General features: G+C 41.8%; 1 protein-coding gene across 1 annotated transcript in view; it reads left to right on the top strand.

Annotated features, from left to right (window-relative positions):
* Window positions 1-22,130, top strand: part of GNB5 (G protein subunit beta 5) — a 51,309-nt gene that overhangs the window by 14,563 nt on the left and 14,616 nt on the right. The window contains exons 4-8 of the mRNA XM_056572325.1: window positions 4,634-4,710; window positions 5,152-5,284; window positions 13,181-13,324; window positions 16,434-16,525; window positions 18,061-18,109. Of these exons, the coding sequence (XP_056428300.1) occupies window positions 4,634-4,710; window positions 5,152-5,284; window positions 13,181-13,324; window positions 16,434-16,525; window positions 18,061-18,109 (495 nt within the window). The remainder of the gene's footprint in view (window positions 1-4,633; window positions 4,711-5,151; window positions 5,285-13,180; window positions 13,325-16,433; window positions 16,526-18,060; window positions 18,110-22,130) is intronic.

Genomic DNA, 22,130 nt, shown 5'->3' with positions numbered 1-22,130 from the left:
CCAGAGCGGTGTGGCCCAAGACAAGGCCTTTCCTGAAAGAAGGCTCACTACGAACGCCACCTTAGACCGTTCTGTAGGAAACAAGTCTGACAACATCTCCATATGCAGGGAACACTGAGACAAAAATCCACGGCAGAGTCTGGAGTCCCCATCAAATTTGTCCGGCAGGGACAAGCGGAGGTTAGGAGCGGCCACTCGCTGCGGAGGAGGTGCAGGAGCTGGCGGAGGAGATGGTTGCTGCTGTAGCAGAGGCAGAATTTGCTGTAACATGGCGGTCAACTGCGACAGCTGCTGTCCTTGTTGGGCAATCTGCTGCGATTGCTGAGCGACCACCGTGGGAAGATCAGCGAGACTTGGCAGCGGCACCTCAGCGGGATCCATGGCCGGATCTACTGTCACGATTCGGCTTCCAGGTAGTGGATCCTCTGTGTCAGCGAGGGATTGGCGTGGACCGTGCTAGTGGACCGGTTCTAAGAGGCTACTGGTTTTCACCAGAGCCCGCCGCAAAGCGGGATGGTCTTGCTGCGGCAGTAGCAACCAGGTCGTATCCACTAGCAACGGCTCTACCTCGCTGACTGCTGAGAAGGCGTGGGACAGAAGGACTAGGCAGAGGCAAGGTCATGGATCCTCTGTGTCAGCGAGGGATTGGCGTGGACCGTGCTAGTGGACCGGTTCTAAGAGGCTACTGGTTTTCACCAGAGCCCGCCGCAAAGCGGGATGGTCTTGCTGCGGCAGTAGCAACCAGGTCGTATCCACTAGCAACGGCTCTACCTCGCTGACTGCTGAGAAGGCGTGGGACAGAAGGACTAGGCAGAGGCAAGGTCAGACGTAGCAGAAGGTCGGGGGCAGGCGGCAAGGTTCGTAGTCAGGATGGGTAGCAGAAGTTCAGGTACACAGGCTTTGGACACACTAAACGCTTTCACTGGCACAAGGCAACAAGATCCGGCAAGGGAGTGCAAGGGAGGAGACTAGATAAAGGCAGGGAGCAGGTGGGAGCCAATTAAGCTAATTGGGCCAGGCACCAATCATTGGTGCACTGGCCCTTTAAGTCTCAGAGAGCTGGCGCGCGCGCGCCCTAGAGAGCGGAGCCGCGCGCGCCAGCACAAGACAGCAGGGGACCGGGACGGGTAAGTGACCTGGGATGCGATTCGCGAGCGGGCGCGTCCCGCTGTGCGAATCGCATCCCCAACGGCCAAAACAGTGCAGCGCTCCCGGTCAGCGGGACTGACCGGGGCGCTGCAGGGAGAAAGACGCCGTGAGCGCTCCGGGGAGGAGCGGGGACCCGGAGCGCTAGGCGTAACACAGCAATTATACTATATGCCTGTTTAAAGAAAATTGGGGGTATTAAAGGGGTACTCCAGTGAAAAACTTTTTTTTTTTTTTAAATCAACTGGTGCCAGAAAGATAAACAGATTTGTAAATTACTTCTATTAAAAAAATCTTAATCCTTCCAGTAATTATTAGCTGCTGAATACTACAGAGGAAATTATTTTCTTTTTGGAGCACAGTGTTCTCTTCTGACATCATGACCACAGTGCTCTCTGCTGACATCTCTGTCCATTTTAAGAACTGTCCAGAGTTGGAGAAAATCCCCATAGCAAACATATGCTGCTCTGGACAGTTCCTAAAATGAACAGAGATGTCAGCAGAGAGCACTGTGCTCGTGATGTCAGCAGAGAGCATTGTGTTCCAAAAAGAAAAGAATTTCCTCTGTAGTATTCATCAGCTAATAAGTACTGGAAGGATTAAGATTATTTAATAGAAGTAATTTACAAATCTTTTTAACTTTCTGGCACCAGTTGATTTAAAAAAAAAAAAAAAAAAGTTTTTCACCGGAGTACCCCTTTAACCCCTTAACGACGCAGGATGTATATTTACATCATGCACCGGCTCCCACGATATGAAGCGGGGTCGCAGCGCGACCCCGCATCACATCGCGTTGGTCCTGGCACTCATCAACGGCCGGGACCCGCGGCTAATACCACACATCGCGGCAATGTGCGGTATTAACCCTTTAGAAGCGGCAGTCAAAGCTGACCGCCGCTTCTAAAGTGAAAGTGAAACTATCCCGGCTAGTCAGTGAAATCGCGGCATCTCGAACAGCTTACAGGACACCGGGAGGGCCCTTACCTGCCTCCTCGGTGTCCGATCGACAAATGACTGCTCCGTGCCTGAGATCCAGGCAGGAGCAGTCAAGCGCCGATAACACTGATCACAGGCGTGTTAATACACACCAGTGATCAGCATAGGAGATCAGTGTGTGCAGTGTTATAGGTCCCTATGGGACCTATAACACTGCTAAAAAAAAAGTGTTAATAAAGGTCATTTAACCCCTTCCCTAATAAAAGTTTGAATCACCCCCCTTTTCCCATAAAAAAATAAAACAATGTAAATAAAAAAAATTAATAAAAATATGTGATATCGCCACGTGCGTAAATGTTCAAACTATAAAAATATATCATTAATTAAACCGCACGGTCAATGGCGTACGTGCAAAAAAATTCCAAATCCCAAAAAGCTTATTTTTGGTCACTTTTTATACCATTAAAAAGTGATCAAAAAGTCTGATCAAAACAAAAATCATACCGATAAAAACTTCAGATCACGGCGCAAAAAATGAGCCCTCATACCGCCCTGTAAGTGGAAAAATAAAAAAGTTATAGGGGTCAGAAGATGACATTTTTAAACGTATACATTTTCCTGCATGTAGTTATGATTTTTTCCAGACGTACGACAAAATCAAACCTATATAAGTAGGGTATCATTTTAACCGTATGGACCTACAGAATAAAGATAAGGTGTCAGTTTTACCAAAATATGCACTGCGTAGAAACGGAAGCCCCCAAAAGTTACAAAATGGCGTTTTTTCTTCGATTTTGTCACACAATGATTTTTTTTCTGTTTCACCGTGAATTTTTGGGTAAAATGACTAAAGTCACTGCAAAGTAGAATTGGTGACGCAAAAAATAAGCCATATGTGGATTTTTGGGTGGAAAATTGAAAGGGTTATGAGTTTTAAAAGGTAAGGAGGAAAAAACGAAAGTGCAAAAATTGAAAAACCCTGAGTCCTTAAAGGGGTACTCCGCCCCTAGACATCTTATCCCCTATCCAAAGGATAGGGGATAAGATGTCAGATCGCCACGGTCCCGCTGCTGGGGAGCCCCGGGTGCGGCACCGCGCTATCATTACAGCACAGAGCGAGTTCGCTCTGTGCCTAATGACGGGCGATACGGGGGACGGAGCAGCGTGATGTCATGGCGCCGCCCCTCGTGACATCACGGCCTGTCCCCTTAATGCAAGTCTATGGGAGGGGGCGTGACGACCGCCACATTCCCTCCCATAGAATTGTATTGAAAGGGGCGGACCGTGACGTCACGAGGGGCGGAGCCGTGACGTAACGATGCTCCGGCCCCTGTACTGCCCATCATTACGTGCAGAGCGATCTCGCTCTGTGCTGTAATGATAGCGCGGTGCCGCAGCAGGGATCCCAGGGGTCCCCAGCAGCGGGACCGCGGCGATCTGACATCCTATCCCCTATCCTTTGGATAGGGGATAAGATGTCTAGGGGCGGAGTACCCCTTTAAGGAGTTAATGTGGGTAAAGCTCTAAATAAATAAAGACATTTTGGGAGGAAATACCGCTTGAATGTAGCTATTCTTCCCACCCATGAAACATCAAAATGTTAATCGCTTTTGTGTTGAATCAGAAACTATCTTTTATTAAGGGCTCATAGTTGGCCTGATATAAATCTCTGCTGTTCCTTGTAAGGACCTTACCAAGATATTGGATATTATCCTTTCTCCAGTCAAAATCATACAGTTCCCTTAATCTCTCCATTACCTCCAGGGGAACATTTATTGGGTTTTTAAATTATTTAAATGATAATATGACAGACTTTATAAAAGAAATTATGACAAGATATATATATCAAAAAGAGACATTACTGCCGCCACTGAGCTAATCTGGTTTGTCAAACTCAAAACCACCTCATCAGCATATAATAAAATAACATGTGACCTATCCCCTATTTTAAAGCCAAAAATTCTTGGATCTGTCCGAATTGCCTGAGCCAAAAGTTCCGCTGACAAACCAAAAATTTAAGGGGGACATGATAGTGTATTTATTTTTATTTATTTTTTTATATCTCATTATACAGAGAGTATGTTCCATTATTTCAATTTCATTTTTTTTTTGTATGATAATAAATAAAATCTATCTATTATTTATTAATTTATTTATCTATGATATATTTATTTATGTATGTATATGGCACCAACATATTCTGCAGCAATTTATAATTCTAAGGGGTGCAATATATTCTGCAGCAATTTATAATTCTAAGGGGTGCATATAAAGACAATAATCAGATATTGCAGAATTACACACTCATTATCTATGAAAGTGCTTCCCAACCAGGGTGACTCCAGCTGTTGCCAAACTACAACTCCCAGCATGCCCGGACAGCCAAAGGCTGTCCGGGCATGCTGGGAGTTGTAGTTTTGCAGCAGCTGGAGGCACCCAGGTTGGGAAACACTGATCTAAGAGCTCAAAATCTACAGCAGGAGAGTTTTTCTTCTGTTTTTTTATGCTTTAAAAGTCATGAAGAGTTATTGTTTCTTTTTCTGTTTTCTAGGAGCATGCAGTCACCATGCCGTGCACCTGGGTGATGGCCTGTGCGTATGCTCCTTCTGGGTGTGCTATTGCTTGTGGGTAAGTTTTGCATACTAAGTTCTGCTTTCAATATATTTTTTATGTGTGTTGTACATGAACAAAAAAATCCAGACTATATTTTACGAATATTTGAAATTAAAAATTGTTCAGGGGTAAATGTAGAGTCACCTCAAGAATTTAATTGAATTACCCACTTTCCCAGTTATTTGGCTGTAGGAATTGAGGTTCTGAAAGGCTAATTCAATAGCATAACCAGTATGGCTGCAGTTCCTGTTGTCACCTTTGTACAAAAAACTATTGCAACTGAATAGCAATATAGTAATATAGTATAATATCTGTGTAAGCAATAAAGACACAACAATCAAACTTTTGCTATTGTTGTAACATGTCATTTTTTTTTTATTGTACACTAATTTTGGAGTTTGCTGTGGAAATCCTCTGCAGGTCAAAGTTTATTTACTTGTTTTTTCCTGGTTTCAGGGGTTTGGACAATAAGTGCTCTGTGTACCCTCTGACATTTGATAAGAATGAAAACATGGCTGCTAAGAAGAAGTCAGTGGCAATGCACACCAACTATTTGTCCGCCTGCAGCTTCACTAACTCAGACATGCAGGTACTTACTTAGAAAACGTCTGGGCACAAACTTTTTTTATATGTTGTACACCTTGGCAAAACATTAACCTTTCGAATATACTTTATAAGAAAAATGTATTTCCTTTATATAGAAATGATGACTTATAAAAAAAAAACACCCAATACCATCCAAAACACAGCCCTGTCTGACACAGCCCTGTCAGCATCTTTTTTGTTCAAGTTGAAGCACAGGCATGGACAAAGTGTCATGACCGGGGGATGGACAGAGAGAGTGAGCCCTAAGCTGTCCCTGGAAACACTCTCCCTGCCTACTTGCCCATCCGCCATAAACGGCGGGTCAACAACTAGGAACCGGTCCCTCCCTGCGCTAAAGTGCATTGGGCGTAAAGGTACACAAATAATACTGTACATAGTTGTGGACAGGTCAGAAACATAATGGGAAAACAACAAAATAAACCAGGCAGGATATAAATATACAAACAGGGAAGGATATAGCGTACTAACATACAGTTCAAAAACCGGAATAAAGATAAACATCAGATATGAATAAATTAACAAGGCAAGATATGAAATAAGTATACAGCAGACACCAGGAGATGCAGGGGATGAACAGATGAACTGAATGTAAAACACTAAACAAGTCAGGAAACATAGAACACTGTTCATACTGGACACTGGACAAAGAACAAACTAGACTCCCTACTCCAAACATGGAGGGACATCAATACCAAAGCCAAATAGACTACTAGCCAACAAGCACACTCCAACGTGTGATCAAGATACTGGCCTAGAAGGAAACAGAAATATAATACACGGAACACTGGACTGAGAAACAGATGAATCTGAACAGACTCCACAAAACCAAACTCCAAAACGTGGAGGAATACAGGTCAGGATATAAAACAGGAAAATATAACACCAAACTCCACAACATGGAGGAATACGGGTCAGGACTCTAAACAGGAATACTAAATACAGAACACAGGTACAAGCAAGACTCACAGTGTGAACACAGACTAAGATATGACAAGGTACTAAAGCAGAACAGAACTAAAAGTCGACAGATGTACTTAAAACCAAGCAGACTAAAATCAATATCATAAACCGAAATCAACCATGGTTAAAACTCAGACAAATAGACACAGCAAAGGTAAAACTAATGACCAGCCAAGAGTTCAGCAGAGTTCGGGTTTACATAGCTCCACCCGAGTTCCCATTGGCTAATAGCATTAACAATTCTCTAGCCAGGGAGAATAGCACAGAAAACAGTTCATACAGTACATAAAAACGAAATCTGAACAGGGCCTAAAACGGAAAAATGCAAAAACACAATAACGGACATTACACAAAGTCCAATAAGTGAGGGTAGGGCTAGCTCTCCTCTGTGCTCACTTCTGTCCTTTCAGACTGCAGCAGAGAGGAGGGGGTTGCAGAGCATTCTGCAGTGACTGGATGAAGAGACCCAGCACTCAGGGAGGAAAAGGAGTCATGCAGAGTGAGGACACGCCACCTCCAAAGCACAGAATGACAAAGTGAGCAAAAGATAGAAGATATTTGTTAGTGAAATATAGGTGCTAGACACATAAAATTATATGTACATGACCAGGATTAGGTACTGAGCAACAATAATTAACAGTAACATAACTTTTTTATTATTTTTTGTGGGATATGACAGATACACTTTAAATTAAAAAAATGTGCCACCAACAAAAAAACAAAACAAAGGAAACAAAAATGTTATTATTTAACTATATGGTGTGGTTAAAGCAACAGAAGGAATTCAGTCCCTTTATCCCTTCCATGACAGGCCTCACACCAGTTGCATGGTAGGCTCTATGCAAAGTATATCACTGATACTATGTACTTAATTTTGCTGAATTTGGAATTGATATATGCATATAAAGTGTTATGAGCCCAGGGTGATAACTCTAAGCAGAAATGAGAACTTTGTTGTGCTCCTTGTCACTATGTTATAACTGTTTGCACCGTACCTTTTATAAATACTGTTGTAAAAACTGTTATATTAATGGGGTTATCCAGCGGGTAGGAGGGGTCATACCTTTGCCCGTTGCACATGATATGAAAAGAAAACGAACCTTAACCTACCTCAAGTGCTCCCGCGTTGCCTCTGACTGCAATACTCTTCCTTTCAGAAATCGTGACACTTAGGCCCAGAGTGACGTCAGTGATTGACTGAGCGGCATTATGAGACTCTGGACCCCAAGTGTCACACTTTCTGACAGGAAGAGAATCTCGGCCAGAAACCTAAGCGGCACACCGGAGGCACAGCAGGACCGCGGGAAAGTAAGTAAAGGTTTGTTTTTTTATATACTGTGCATAACCTAAATACAATTTCAAATCTTGACACACTTTTTTTTTTACGTAAAAGTAAGTCAACTGAAAAATGGTCTAAATTTATATTACACAATGGGGAGATTTATCACTGCTTTTAGAGCATTTTTTTTGTCTATGCTTTGGCGCAGTTCAGGCGCAGGAAGCATATTTAGCGACTTTTATGCATCTTTTGATATAGACAGTTTCATTCTTTTTGCCTACCCATAGAACTTTTTCTTTTTGACCATGCAGCGGTCACGTATTTATCATTTGCGACTTTTGTGCGCAAAGGTAATTTTTTAGGTGCAAAGCTACACCACCTACCAGTAGGCGTGAGAATCACTTCTACCTTCCGCAATTCAACCTTTAACCTCTTGTGGACGACAGCGTCCTACTCCCCTTCTATGACCTGCGCTGAGCGCAGGTCATAGCTGGGTGGTCCTGGGCTGGCGGCTATCTGCCACCAGGACCCATCTCTAATGCCAGACATCACCGATCATGGTGATGCCTGGCTTTAACCCCTTAGACACCACAATCAAATTTGATTTTAGCGCCTAAAATGCAAGTAAAAATGTCCCGGCAGCTCTGTGAAAGTAAATAAAAACACCTAACCTGCCAAATTCAGGACCCGGGAAAGTGTCTACTTCCCTCCCTCACAAGCGTCTAGAAATTCATTATCCTGCTGCACCTTCTTGATAAATAAGATGAACGCTTGTCAAACCCACCGCCCAAATAAACGTGGGAAAATAGCTCTACTGTAGACATTCTTTGATAAATCTTTTAAACAGCCTGAGCCACTGTGACAGACTGTATTAGACTGCCTAGTTTACACTGTCTAAGTTAAACAGTTTTATATATCTGCTCCATTGTGTCCCCATATGTGTCCTGGTTTGTAAAGAAATATTTGTCTAAAACAGTGTGATGCTCACTGCGGCCTCTTGGTGGGGTGCGTATAAGCAGTTAATGCTTCCAGAATGTCCACTTTAACAAGGTTCTAGTTCAGTGTTTTTTAAACAATATGTCTCCAGCAGTTGCAAAACTACAACTTCCAGCATGCCCAGACAGTCAGAGGCTGTCCAGGCATGCTGGGAGTAGTAGTTTTGCAAAAGCTGGAGACACACTGTTTGGAAAACACTGTTCTAGTTGATCAAATTGATGTCAACTGGCTTAGAAAGGAAGAACAATACACGTGTGGTTACCCATATGGATTGCAGCAGTGCATCTACATGTATATAGATACCTATCTCTAAATGCCATGTAGTAGTGATACCATACATACATATACAATCAGCAGTTCTCGGCTGGGGTGAGGATCTAAATATATTTAAATGGGCACTGTCATCAAACATTTTTTTAATATGTTATTGTAAATATGAAATAAAACATCTTGCTACAAAACTTCAATTATAAAAAATTAGTCTAAAACACTTTATTTTATGTTTGAAAATCTGGCCACTTGGGGTCTCCCTCCTAGTGGCTGGCTGCAGAGCGGCTGACATCACCGCTGCATTCGGACTGATCCAGGCCGGTCATCAGTCCGAATTCAGTCAAGGCAGACAGGCGGGAGTGAGCAGTCTAAACATCGGAATGGCGTGCATCGGTTCCCTGGCCTCACGCGCCGGCGCTGCCTCAGGACACATATGTCCTGTACTTGGGTATATCCTTTTTGGTCCCGGGTCTCGGTGGTGTAGAATGGCAGGTGGGCGATGCACCTATACTCCTCCTTGGATAGCACATGTACTGCTAAGCAGGGAGGAGGAGACCCTGGAGCAGCCTGCCGTGCTATTGGACGCTCACCTATGCGCGTTCCCGACAGGAGCGCAGCATAGATGAGCTAAGCGCGGAGGTCTGCCCCCAGTAGGCATCATTGACGTTTCGCCTGCTGGGGAAGTCGGTCTGGTGAGTGAGCACACTACCAGGTAGGATAAAAGAGATTTCTAAGCTAGTAAAAAAAAATATTAGAGGCAGGGAGGGGGTTAGGGATAGGTGGGCAATAGGCAGGGACAGAAAAAAAAAGTAGGATGGTGGGAGCTACTCTTTAAGCGGTCTGGTCTGTGTAAAATAATAACATAGGGATCTTATCTGGGGTCTGATCTGGGGGTCTGATATTACTATAGAGGTTCTAAATATATTTGGCCACACTCTTGTATATCTTATATACCTCAAAAAGGCCACTCCCATTAATCACAAGTCAATTTTAAATTTTCCAAGGTTAACATATCTACGTATAGAAGTGGGGAACTTGAAGGGTACATGCATAGCTGTAGAGATAAAGAAATGTAATTTTGGTTTAAGGGTAGGGTTAGTGGTTTAAGGGTAGGGTCACACAGAGTGCATTCACAGCGTATTTGATGCTTCGGATGCACTGACAGCAGTCACAGAACGACTGCAGAGCGAGCTCCCTGCTTCGGTAGCTCTGTGTGTCCGCTTGTGACTGTGGGCGTGAAACGAGCGGCCAAACAGAGGTACAGGGAGCCCGCTCTGCCTTTGCTCTGTGAGTGCTGAAGCGTCAAATACGCTGCAAATGCGATGTGTGTGACCCTAGCCTTTTAAATGAAATCAGTTTTTAACACAGATTTAAAGCTGTGTTCAGTCATTTAGTTTACATTAATATCTGCAGCATATATTATGTACGTGTGACTACACCTAAAATGTTAAAGGAGAACTGTAGTGCAGTATAACTTATCCCCTATCCGAAATATAGGTATAGTATGCTGGAAGGGGGGCGTTCCCTCCCTGCATGATGTGGAAGCTGACACGCCCCCTCCAGGTATCCCATAGAAATACATGGAGGGGGGGAGTCTGCCATGGCTTCCTGCTGGGGACGAAATGGCGCTTCCACCAGACTGACGTGACGCGACCCCATACAGGAGAACGTGGGGGCCCCAGTGGTCATAACACTAAGAAACACCTACATAGTAAATTGTAAAAAGATACATTCCATCAGTTGCTGAAGATATATGAGCATCTGAAATGTTTGGGTTTTGTTGGTACGGTATCTAAGCAACTTGTAAAACGGCTATTTTAAAGCCTCTAAATCTCTATAGGAAAATATGAAACTCATCGGTTATTTAAAAGACAGCAGCCATGGGATGTCATCACAGCATACATGTGACATACACATGAGTCACAGGAACATGCCCATTCTTATTGCTGTGAACTTATTATTAGACTTTTAGAACAATACTCTTGTTTTGATCAGATAGGCAATTCTCTTAAAGCAGTGATATAGACATACTTTTGAAATGTAAAGACCTAAGACCCGCTGTGATCATGAGTTATAACTGGGTAAAGGGTGCAGTACTGCACTTCACTTTTCCACCATCCACAAGATCCAACTGATGTGCTCTTTTATAGATGATTTAAGGGGTATTCCATCTTAAATTGCTAGAGTATAGCAACTTTATTGTTGGTGAAGATCAACCTGTGCAACCTACACTGATTCTAATAATAAAGGGGCAGGACTGGTGTAGTATTGGTTCCCCCATCCTTCCTCGTGATCCCAGGACGCCTGCTGCACCCACCATGGTAAGATAGAGAGGAAAGAAAAGCCTGTTGAAATTCACCAGCTTCTTCTCCATGGCTGAGTAGTCCCAAAATGACACTGGCAGCTCTCCTGCTTCAGAGCGCACAGGTAACCCGGGGCACAGGTATTCTCCTGCTCAGCCCTGCATACCATGAATGGGAGCCATGCCTGGCTCTGCTTCTTTCCCAGGCCTGTCTACTACTTATCTGAGGGTGCCTCACTTACACTCATGGAGGCATCTATGATATGTCTTCTTGCCTCACTTACACTCATGGAGGCATCTATGATATGTCTTCTTGCCTCACTTACACTCATGGAGGCATCTATGATATGTCTTCTAGCTGATCTTAAAGCTATAATTCAAGCTGACTTCAGATCTGTGGTGTCTAAGAATTAATACCAATATCCAGTCCCTTGAATTCTGCACCTCTCAAATTGAGCATAAGATGGGGAAGCTAACCTCTGCACATAACTCTGTTATGCCTATGACACATTTTTCCTAAACATGCATAAAACCAAAGGTGGGATCACAATAGCATATATCTCCAGATGACCATGAGTAACTCTAACCTTGCCTTTTAAGAACATTGGTAAAGGGACCTAGGGCAATCTTTCTCACCCTCCCAGTGGAAATCTGTGTATTTGTTAGCCCCTAAGGTCTCTCAATGGGCCAGTCATCTTGAGTCATCCTGAAAGCTGCTGTACTGCTGGTACTTCACCCCCTCCTGATTAGCCCAAAACTTTCCAGATGTATGCCCACTATGTTGGTGATGTTATTCTGAGACGTGCACTTTACTATATGCTTAGTGGCAATGTCCACCAGTGCCGAGGTTCTAGGCTCATGTTAACAATGTGATATATAAAATTCTGAGATCCTCGATACTTTGGGATCCTTAAGCTGCCTTACTATCACTTAAATTAGATTGCTTCCATATCTCTTATTTAAAGCGTACCTGTCAGATTCCACACCAAAAAAATGACTTACTTATGTTACTTAGTACCTAATCCTGAACATGTATATATAATGTTTATGCCTCTAACACTTATATTTATTATATCCCCCTTTTCTTTAGCTCACAGTGTTAGAAATCCTCTCAGGGGAAGGGGGCGTGTCCCTCCCTTGTGGTGGTGGGAGGTGATTGATGTGTCTGTTCATGCAGAATTGTCCATGAGTCATCTCTTGTCCTGTATGACTCATGGACAAGCCTGGTGCTGCTGCAGGACTGGTTAGTGTCCCAGTAGGTATGGGGACCCCTATTGGTGGGATTTTCAGCAGCAATTTTCTTTATTAAATATTAAAAACATTTTAAGGTTGAAGTGTAGACTCCTCAATATTCTCTCACTTTCTTAAATATTAACTTCTGGTAAACTTACTTGTACTACTTTCCATGTTTGTACCACAGATTGAGGACTTGAAAACAATATGTAAATGCCAGCTCCTCCATTAATTCAAATCAATTCAATTGTAAACTGTACCCATATGTTTCTGTCTTTTCCAAAATGTCAGAGCAATGAATGACCCACTGCCATTGTTAGATGTTCACTTTTCTATGCATCGTTGTAAGGCAAGTGATTGACTGGGACATGTCCTCTTTGTTGAGCTTCTTTTAATAAAAAGCTTGTTGAAAAAAAAAAGAAGAATCATGTGTAAAATTGACCTATCCATTGTTGTTTCACTCACAACAGTTCCAAACTCATAATTGTTTTTTAACATTCACTTATAATGGGTCTATTAGATTTCTGTCACAATTTGATTTTTTTCTTTATCGGATAGAGTTGTGCAGAATCTTTTGCTATTCTATGTATAAAAAGTGGAAAATGCCCTTTCAAGTGTAAATAGAGCCTAAGGCTGCTTTATAGATGGGATATATAAAGAAATATGAGAAATGTGTACCGTAAATATGCATTGTGTCCCCCAGCACACTTTGCTTGTGGCTGAATGTTATGCTAGGAATTGTGCACACATTTCGTGCTGTTACATTTGGCTTACTTATATACATATCTCATCTGTGTGTATCTATGTCTGACCCATGTACTGCTTGTTTGCACATCCAGATCCTGACGGCCAGTGGAGATGGGACATGTGCTCTCTGGGATGTGGAGAGTGGTCAGCTGCTGCAGAGTTTTCATGGACATGGGGCTGATGTTTTGTGCCTGGATCTGGCACCATCTGAAACAGGAAATACCTTTGTGTCCGGGGTAAGTGATGGAATATTGAAAACAATGGGACCACAGTACTATCAAGACTAGTATACAATTCTCCCAAAGTATGATGTGAAGGGTTTCCTGGTAGAAAAATTGGGAATTTTTTTCTACGTGGGATGTCACTATCTTCTGCCAGAAATGGTGATCAGTGAGGGAAAAGTGCAGATACCTTGCTAGTTAAAAAAGCATTCCATAATTGTCTTCTGTTTATATAGTGCAACATAGGCTATTATTAGAGAATAATGTAGATGTTTTTGTGTGTGCCTTGTGCTTACCTATTTTAGCTCATGTAGGCTTTAGTTTGAATGTAAAATCTTTACTGAAGTGATTCTGTGTTGCTGCCTACCTTTTCCATGAATCACCTGGCTGAGAGTGTGGTGTTTGATCATTGTACCTGTTCATCTAATAAGGCTGCCGGCGCTGGAAGTCACCTTGGTTAACTTATTAGTCTCATAAGTGAATTAGTGCCAGTTCACATTATGAAGTTCTGATTCAAAGTGTGTTTTTTTTAGAACAATATTGCCAAGCGGCATGTGTGTGATTTGACTTCTAATCACAATTGAAGTGTTGTATGAAGATCTGAAGTCTTTATGCTGTGTTCACACATTGTACTTTTTACCACATTTTTTGCACATTGAGGCTGGGTCTCCACTGAGTTTTTTGCAGTGGTTTTATTTTGTCCAAAAAAACGCCAGAAAAAACTCCAGAAAAACTGCCCTGTGTTCTTGGCTTTTTTTCTGGCGTTTTTTCTTGCGTTTGAGGCTTTATGTGGAAATAGCTTTTTTTTTGCACTTTGGCGTTTTTTGGTTCCCTTTGGGTACCAAAAAAAAAAAAAAAAAGGATGCTATAGGGATGTAATGTGTTTAATAAAGTGTATTTCTGTTTTTTTGACTTATTAACCTTTATTTTAAAAAAATTTTAGGTTATACTACTGCTCCCATCATGGAACATACTGTTCCATGATAGGAGTAGTAGTACTTTGACTCAATGTCACATCGCCCGGCTGTCACATTTGTCAGCCACGTCGATCCTCCTGTATACTGTATAGGCTGGCCGCTCTTCTCTGGTCCCCTGTACTGCCGTATATTTACTAATATTCATATTTCCCGCTGAGATGTGATTGGCCAGAGGGTTCTAGCCAATCACGAATGTCTGGGAAATATGAATATTAGGACATATACGGCAGGGACCTTAGAAGAGCGGCCGGCCGGCTGCATCTATACTTTATACAGGATGATCGCAGCTGATGTCTAGAGTGACATCAGCTGATGTCACTCTAGACATCAGCTGTGATCATCCTGTATAAAGTATAGATCCGGCCGGCCGCTCTTCTAAGGTCCCTGCCGTATATGTCCTAATATTCATATTTCCCAGACATTTGTGATTGGCTAGAACCCTCTGGCCAATCACATCGGGAAATATGAATATTAGTAAATATACGGCAGTACAGGGGACCAGAGGAGAGTGGCCAGCCTATACAGTATACAGGAGGATCGCTGTGGCTGACAAATGTGACAGCCGGGGCAATCTGACAGTGAGTCAAAGTACTACTACTCCTATCATGGAACAGTGTGGTCCATGCTGGGAGTAGTAGTACTAACTAAAAAGGAATAAAAAAGTTAAAGACACTCACATACACTATATTTTTATAATTGTCGGATACATTTTAGTGCCCTGCCCGCCCACATAAATTGCTTAGTGTTTCAAAATTAAATAACATTTCTTTATAAAAAAAAAAATATACATTTTGTTAGATACAATTTTTTCTAACACTAATGTATATTTTTTATAATTTTTTTTTATGTTACCCTATGAAATTTAAATAAAACAGGTATCTCCCTCACTTTTTTGGATCGCTAAAGTCCAAAAAAGATTAAAAACCGCTTGCAAAAACGCCAAAGTTAAAACCCACATAGCGTTTTTCTTTGTGTTTTTTCACTCCCATAGACTTCTATGGGGGAAAAACGCAACGTTTTTGCAAAAAAAATGCCAGACCCTCAGCAAGCAGACGTTTTTAAAAATCCAGCGTTTTTGACCAAAATCACAAAAAAACGCCAAAAGAATTAAAAAAGATGCCAAACTCAAAAACGCCAAGTGGATAAGGGTTTCTGCAGTTTCCTATAGACTTACAGCTAATATCTGTCTGCAGCGTTTTTTTGCAAAAAAACGCCATGCGGCAAAATGGGCGTTTTTGCGAAAAATTACTCAGTGGATACCCGGCCTTTTACAGCATTTTGGCTGTTTCTGCTGTCATTCTCCAAAATTGCTGACAACATTTTATGGTTATTTACACAATTGCGGTAAAATAGCATCTTTTTATAGCATCTGGATGGGGAGGGGCCTTTCAGCTGCAAGGGGGGATAAGATAGGTAATGTCATTCTGTAGTTCACAGGAAGTCAGCTGACCCAGGGCTTGACTTCACGTTGACACATTAAGCAACTGCGATTTCCTGTGAGTCAAGCTAGTGATCACATGACCAAATTAGTAATAAAACGCATAGATGTAGTTGTGCTGGAATAAAACAAATGACGCTGTATGACTAGTAATAGGGAGTGTGCATAATAAAAAAAAAAACTTAATAAAAGGTGCACACAAAGGGTTAGTAAAACTGTGGCTTGTTGCATTGAGTTTTGCAAGTCAGGAAATATACAATCATTGAAGCATTGAAGGAAAGTCTCATACAAAAAAATGTATCCCCTATCCGCAGGATTGGAATTGGGGGGGGGGGGGCCTGCAATCTCCTGTAAGGGGCCCCGGCTCTCCCCTGGAGAGGCACATTATGTCCCCACCTAAGGCGGGGGCCGCCATGTCTCCGCCACATTTCTCTATGGGAGAGGCAAAGATTGCCGAACGCATAGGGGATACGTTTTTTTGTATGACATATCTCCTTTAACTTACTATGTCATATCCAAAATGACAGCAATTTCTTGATACTATAATTTTTGCTAAATATTTCATATATTAAATCTACCTGTGTCAGTGATGGGGTTAAAATCTCGACGTGTATTTCCAGCCTTGGATAGAAACTGAGAGTGAAGCGAATAATCTTTATTATAGGTTCAGCTGATAACTGTATATGTTTTTATTGTTCTCCCTGTTTAGGGCTGTGACAAGAAAGCAATGGTATGGGACATGCGAACTGGACAGTGTATTCAGTCATTTGAAACCCATGAATCTGATATCAACAGTGTCCGGTGAGTATCAAATGCTCCTGTAATGGACACAGTATATATTATAAGTATATCTGTGGGTCATTTTCTATACTAGGTTATTCAGGGGCTCATTCATGGCCAAAGCAGAAGTGCTGGAACAGTGTCAACAAGAAATGTACACGTTCCATACTGGAATTATAAGTTCTTCCTTAAAATATGTAACTCAATTTCAAAGCAGTATATAGTACAGTATTTCTATACCATGTATACTGTTTAGTGTTGCTTTGAATTGTAACTAGCAAGATTAAATGTTATAAATCTTTTAATCTTGCTGTACACGATAAAAACATTGCTTGACAAGATCTGACAGGTAGCATAAACAATATTGTGCATCAGCTATTTCATATGTCCCTTATTCTGTCATTCAGGCTTCTACAGTGCCCTTAGGCTAGGTTCACACTACGGAATTTCCGCCTGCAATTCTGCTTTGAAATTGCAGGCAGAAATTCCGCTTACTAAAATGTACTGTATAGTGAATGGGTTTCCGTTCACAAATTCACACTTCGGAATTTGTGAAGCAGAATTTGTGAACGGAAAAGTCGCTTGGAAATTTCCGCCTGAAGAATGGAGTTGCTCATTCTTCAGGCGGAAATACTCACGGAACACATTGTAGTCTATTGGAGACTGCAGTGTCCGCACGGTCCTAGCGCCGACTGATTCAGCACTCGGAATCTCCGGGCGGAAACTTTCGGCCTGGAGATTCCGCAGTGTGAACCTAGTCTAAAGGTCTATTCACAAGGCAGAATTTCTGCTTGCGGAATTCTGCCTCAAATTAAAGCCCATAGACTTCTATGGGATTCCACACTCCCATACACACTTCTGAATTTCCGCAAGCGGAAATTCAGAAGTGTGAATGGGAGTGTGGAATCCCATAGAAGTCTATGGGCTTTAATTTGAGGCGGAATTCCGCAAGCGGAAATTCTGCCGTATAAATAGACCCTGCATTGGTAATGTTGAGCCCACCACTCTACTCTGTGTGTTAATATATTATGTGAAAACCCCTTAAAGGGGTACTTCGGTGGAAAACATTTTTTTATTTTTATTTAAATCAACTGGTGCCAGAAATTTAAACAGATTTGTAAATTACTTCTATTAAAAAATCTTTACCCTTCCAGTACTTATTAGCATCTGTATGCTACAGAGGAAATTCTTTTCTTTTTGAATTTCTTTTTGACCACAGTGCTCTCTGCTGACACATGATACCTGTATCAGGAACTGTCCAGAGCAGGAGAAAATCCCCATAGTAAACCTATGCTGCTCTGGACAGTTCCTGACACAGACAGAGGTGTCAGCAGAGAGCACTGTGGACAAGACAAAAAAAAAGAAATTCAAAAAGAAAAGAATTTCCAGTAGCATACAGCTGCTAACAAGTACTGAAAGGATTAAGATTTTTAAATAGAAGCAATTTACAAATCTGTTTAACTTCCTGGCACCAGTTCATTAAAAAAAAAAAAAAAGTTTTCCACTGGAGTACCCCTTTAACTTGAAATATTCACTGACGCTTTCTTTTTCTCTAGGTATTACCCCAGCGGAGATGCATTTGCGTCTGGCTCGGATGATGCGACGGTAATTGTGATGACTGTGTAGGATGGTGTGAATAATGCTGCTCCATGATGTGTGCCTTTTCTTTTCTCATATTATTCTTGTATTTAATGACTTTATTGGCAACCTGAGGTAGCCTTCACCTCAGACAAATGTTTATGTAAGATTATGTGTGCAGTGCTCTGAATCCTGCTTATGTGTGCACACTTCCCCAGACCTTCTTGCTCTTTATAAATCACTATGCGGTTCTGTCCTCCACAGCATGCTGTCCTGTCTGACACTAATGCTTGCAGCTGATCTCAGGCTTGTTCACATGGGGACATAATAAGACAAACAGAACATTAATCCCTTGTCTAATAAATATTCCGGGATGCATGATCACATTTCTATATCCTCAATATTAGTTACATCTTTAAACAAAACTGCAAATTTATTTTAAAAAAATAATATATACCGTATATATATATATATATATAAGATGCAGAAAGTACAGCAGCACACCCAGTAGTAAAGTGCAAAAATTGGGATTTATTGACCCATATCAAATGCGACGTTTTGACGGCATCCCACCATCTTTTTCAGCTTGAAAAAGATGGCGGGATGCCGTCGAAACGTCGCATTTGATATGGGTCAATAAATCCCAATTTTTGCACTTTACTACTGGGTGTGCTGCTGTACTTTCTGCATCTTGGATTATTTGAGCCATCTGCGATTGGGACTGCTATCCTTGCTTGCACCCCAAGATTCCGTCAGAATACGTGGCTGTGCTGCCTACCCTCTATATATATATATATATATATATATATATATATATATATATAAAATTAATAATACATTTATGCTGGTGTAATGTGTAATGGTCTTGGTGGCACACACAGAACACATCTTTTTGAATTTGAACCTGCCTTTTATTCCATTTTCTTGGAGACCTACTACACTGCAAGAGGCCCCACTGGAATCTGTCTAGACATGTGCCTCTGTAGCTCCCAGTGCGGACACTCTCAGTCAGAATATCACTGCAATGGGCTATGACTGTATTACAGAGTACTCCCGTGGACATTTTTTTTTTTTAAATCAACTGGTGCCAGAAAGTTAAACAGATTTGTAAATTACTTCTATTCAAAAATCTTAATCCTTCCAGTACTTTTTAGGGGCTGTATACTACAGAGGAAATGCTTTACTTTTTAGATTTCTCTGATGTCATGACCACAGTGCTCTCTGCTGGCATCTCTGTCCATTTTAGGAACTGTCCAGAGCAGCATATGTTTGCTATGGGGATTTTCTCCTGCTCTGGACAGTTCCTAAAATGGACAGAGATGCCAGCAGAGAGCACTGTGGTCACGACATCAGAGAAATCTAAAAAGTAAAGCATTTCCTCTGTAGTATATAGCCCCTAAAAAGTACTGGAAGGATTAAGATTTTTTTAATAGAAGAAATTTACAAATCTGTTTAACTTTCTGGCACCAGTTGATTTAAAAAAAAAAAAGTTTTCCACGGGAGTACCCTTTAACCCATTAACCAACATGGACGTAAATGTACCTCCTGGTTTGGTGGTACGTCCCGCACTAGGACGTACACTTACATCCTGTGTATGACCGCGAGCATCGGAATGGTGCTCGTGTCATACACGGCAGATTCCGGTTGCTAGCAGCAGCCGGGGACCCGCCGGTAATGGCCGACATCCGCGATTGCGCAGATGTCCGCCATTAACCCCTCAGATGCCATGATTAATACAGATCACTGCATCTGCGGCAGTGCGGTACTTTGAATGGATGATCGGATCGCTCGCAACGCTGCCGCGGCGATCCGATCATCCAGCATGGCGGCCGGAGGTCCCCTCACCTGGCTCCGGCCGTCTCCCGGGGTCTTCTGCTCTGGTCTGAGATCGAGCAAACCAGAGCAGAAGATCACCGATAATACTGATCAGTGCTATGTCCTATGCATAGCACTGAACAGTATTAGCAATCAAATGATTGCTATAGATAGTCCCCTATGCGGACATAAAAAGTTTTTTTTTTAAAGTTGAAAAATGTAAAAATAAAAAGTAAAAGAAGTGAAAAATCCCATCCCCCATAAAATTTTAAATTGTCTGTTTTTCACAATTTAACCCCAAAAAAGCATAATTTTTTTTATAACCATATTTGGTATTGCCGAGTGCGTAAATGTCCAAACTATCAAAATATAATGTTAATGATCCCATACGGTGAATGGCGTAAATGTAAAAATAAAAAAAAGTCCAAAAAATGCTGCTTTTTTTTGTCACATTTTTTTCAAAAAATTTTTTATAAAAAATTATCTAAAATTTTTATATATGCAAATGTGGTATCAATAAAAAGTACAGATGACGGCGCAAAGCATGAGCCCTCATACCGCCCTATATACGTAAAAATGAAAAAGTTATAGGTGGTCAAAATAGGGCGATTTTAGATTACTGATTTTGTACAAAAAGTTTTAGATTTTTTATAAGCGGTACAAAAATATAAAAGTATCTAGCCATGGGTATCATTTTAATCATATTGACCCACAGAATAAAGAACACGTGTCATTTTTACCATAAAGTGTATAGTGTGAAAACAAAACCCTCCAAAATCCATAAATTTCCTCCCTAAAAAAAAATTTTTGGGGGTTCGCGGTACATTTTATGGTAAAATGAGAGGTTTCATTACAAAGTACAATTGGTACTTATATGGGTCTGTAGATGGAAATATAAAAGAGTTATGGATTTTAGAAGGCGAGGAGGAAAAAATGAAAAAGCAAAAATAAAATCGGCCTGGTCCTTAAGGTTAAAATGGGCTTGGTCCTTAAGGGATAAATGACTACAGCTCGCTCCTTAGTGAGCATGCATTACAGATCCCCAAGGCAGATAAGCAATTCCTCTTTACCATCTGACTCTGCGTCCAGGAAACCTTGATGAACACTCAACCTGCTCATAGTAGAACAGTAAAACTTAAAGGGATACTCTGCTGGAAATGTATTTATTTTTTTAAATCAACTGGTGCCAGAAAGTTAAACTGATTTGTAAATTGCTTCTATTAAAAAATCTTAGTCCTTACAGTACTTATCAGCTGCTGTATGCTCCACAGGAAGTTCTTTTCTTTTTGAATTCCCTTTCTATCTAACCACAGTGCTTTCTGCTGAGATAGATTTGCTATGGGGATTTGCTCTTACTCTGAACAGTTCCTTAAATGGACAGAGGTGTCAGAGCAGAGAGCACTGTGGTCAGACAGAAAAGAAATTCAAATAGAAAATAACTTTCTCTGTAGTATACAGCAGCTGATAAGTAATGGAAGGACTAAGATTTTTTTAATAGAAATAATTTACAAATCTGTTTAACTTTCTGGCACCAGTTGATTTAAAATAAAATTTTCCAGCAGAGTACCCCTTTAAACCCTTAAGGACACAGCCCATTTTGACCTTAAGGACACAGCCAATTTTATTTTTGCTTTTAGTTTTTTTTGCCTCCTCAACTTCTACAATTCATAAATCTTTTATATTTCCATTCCCAGACCCATATGAGGGCTTGTTTTTTGCGTGACCAGTTGTACTTTGTAATGACATCACTCATTTTACCCTTCGGGCCCAGAATAGAGGCATTGCCTTGACGATGATGCAGAGGGATGTTGGTAATGAACGTACCTCTGCGTCGTCGTCAAGGCAACGTGACTATTCCGGGGCCGGGCCCGAAGCGCGGAGAAGAGGCCTCCCGGAGGCAGCCCGGAACCACTATCCCACCGGACGACCTCCTCACCGCACAGTCCTGCAGCACCGGACCAGCGCCGAGCGGAGGTGAGTACAGAACTAAAGGGGGTGAGACTCGGGGTGAGTACAGAACTAAATGGGGTGAGACTGGATGATGTCGAAGGCCGCAGTGGTCTTCAACCTGCGGACCTCCAGAGGTTTCAAAACTACAACTCCCAGCAAGCCCGGACAGCCGATGGCTGCCCGGGCTTGCTGGGAGTTGTAGTTTTGAAACCTCTGGAGGTCCGCAGGTTGAAGACCACTGAGGGCGGAGAGTTCACTCGAGTATAAGCCGAGGGGGGTGTTT

Source organism: Hyla sarda, chromosome 4 (genome assembly GCF_029499605.1).
Source record: "Hyla sarda isolate aHylSar1 chromosome 4, aHylSar1.hap1, whole genome shotgun sequence".
NCBI lineage: Eukaryota > Metazoa > Chordata > Amphibia > Anura > Hylidae > Hyla > Hyla sarda.
Note: the sequence above shows the minus strand (reverse complement) of the source record. Positions and strands in the feature narration are given on the sequence as shown.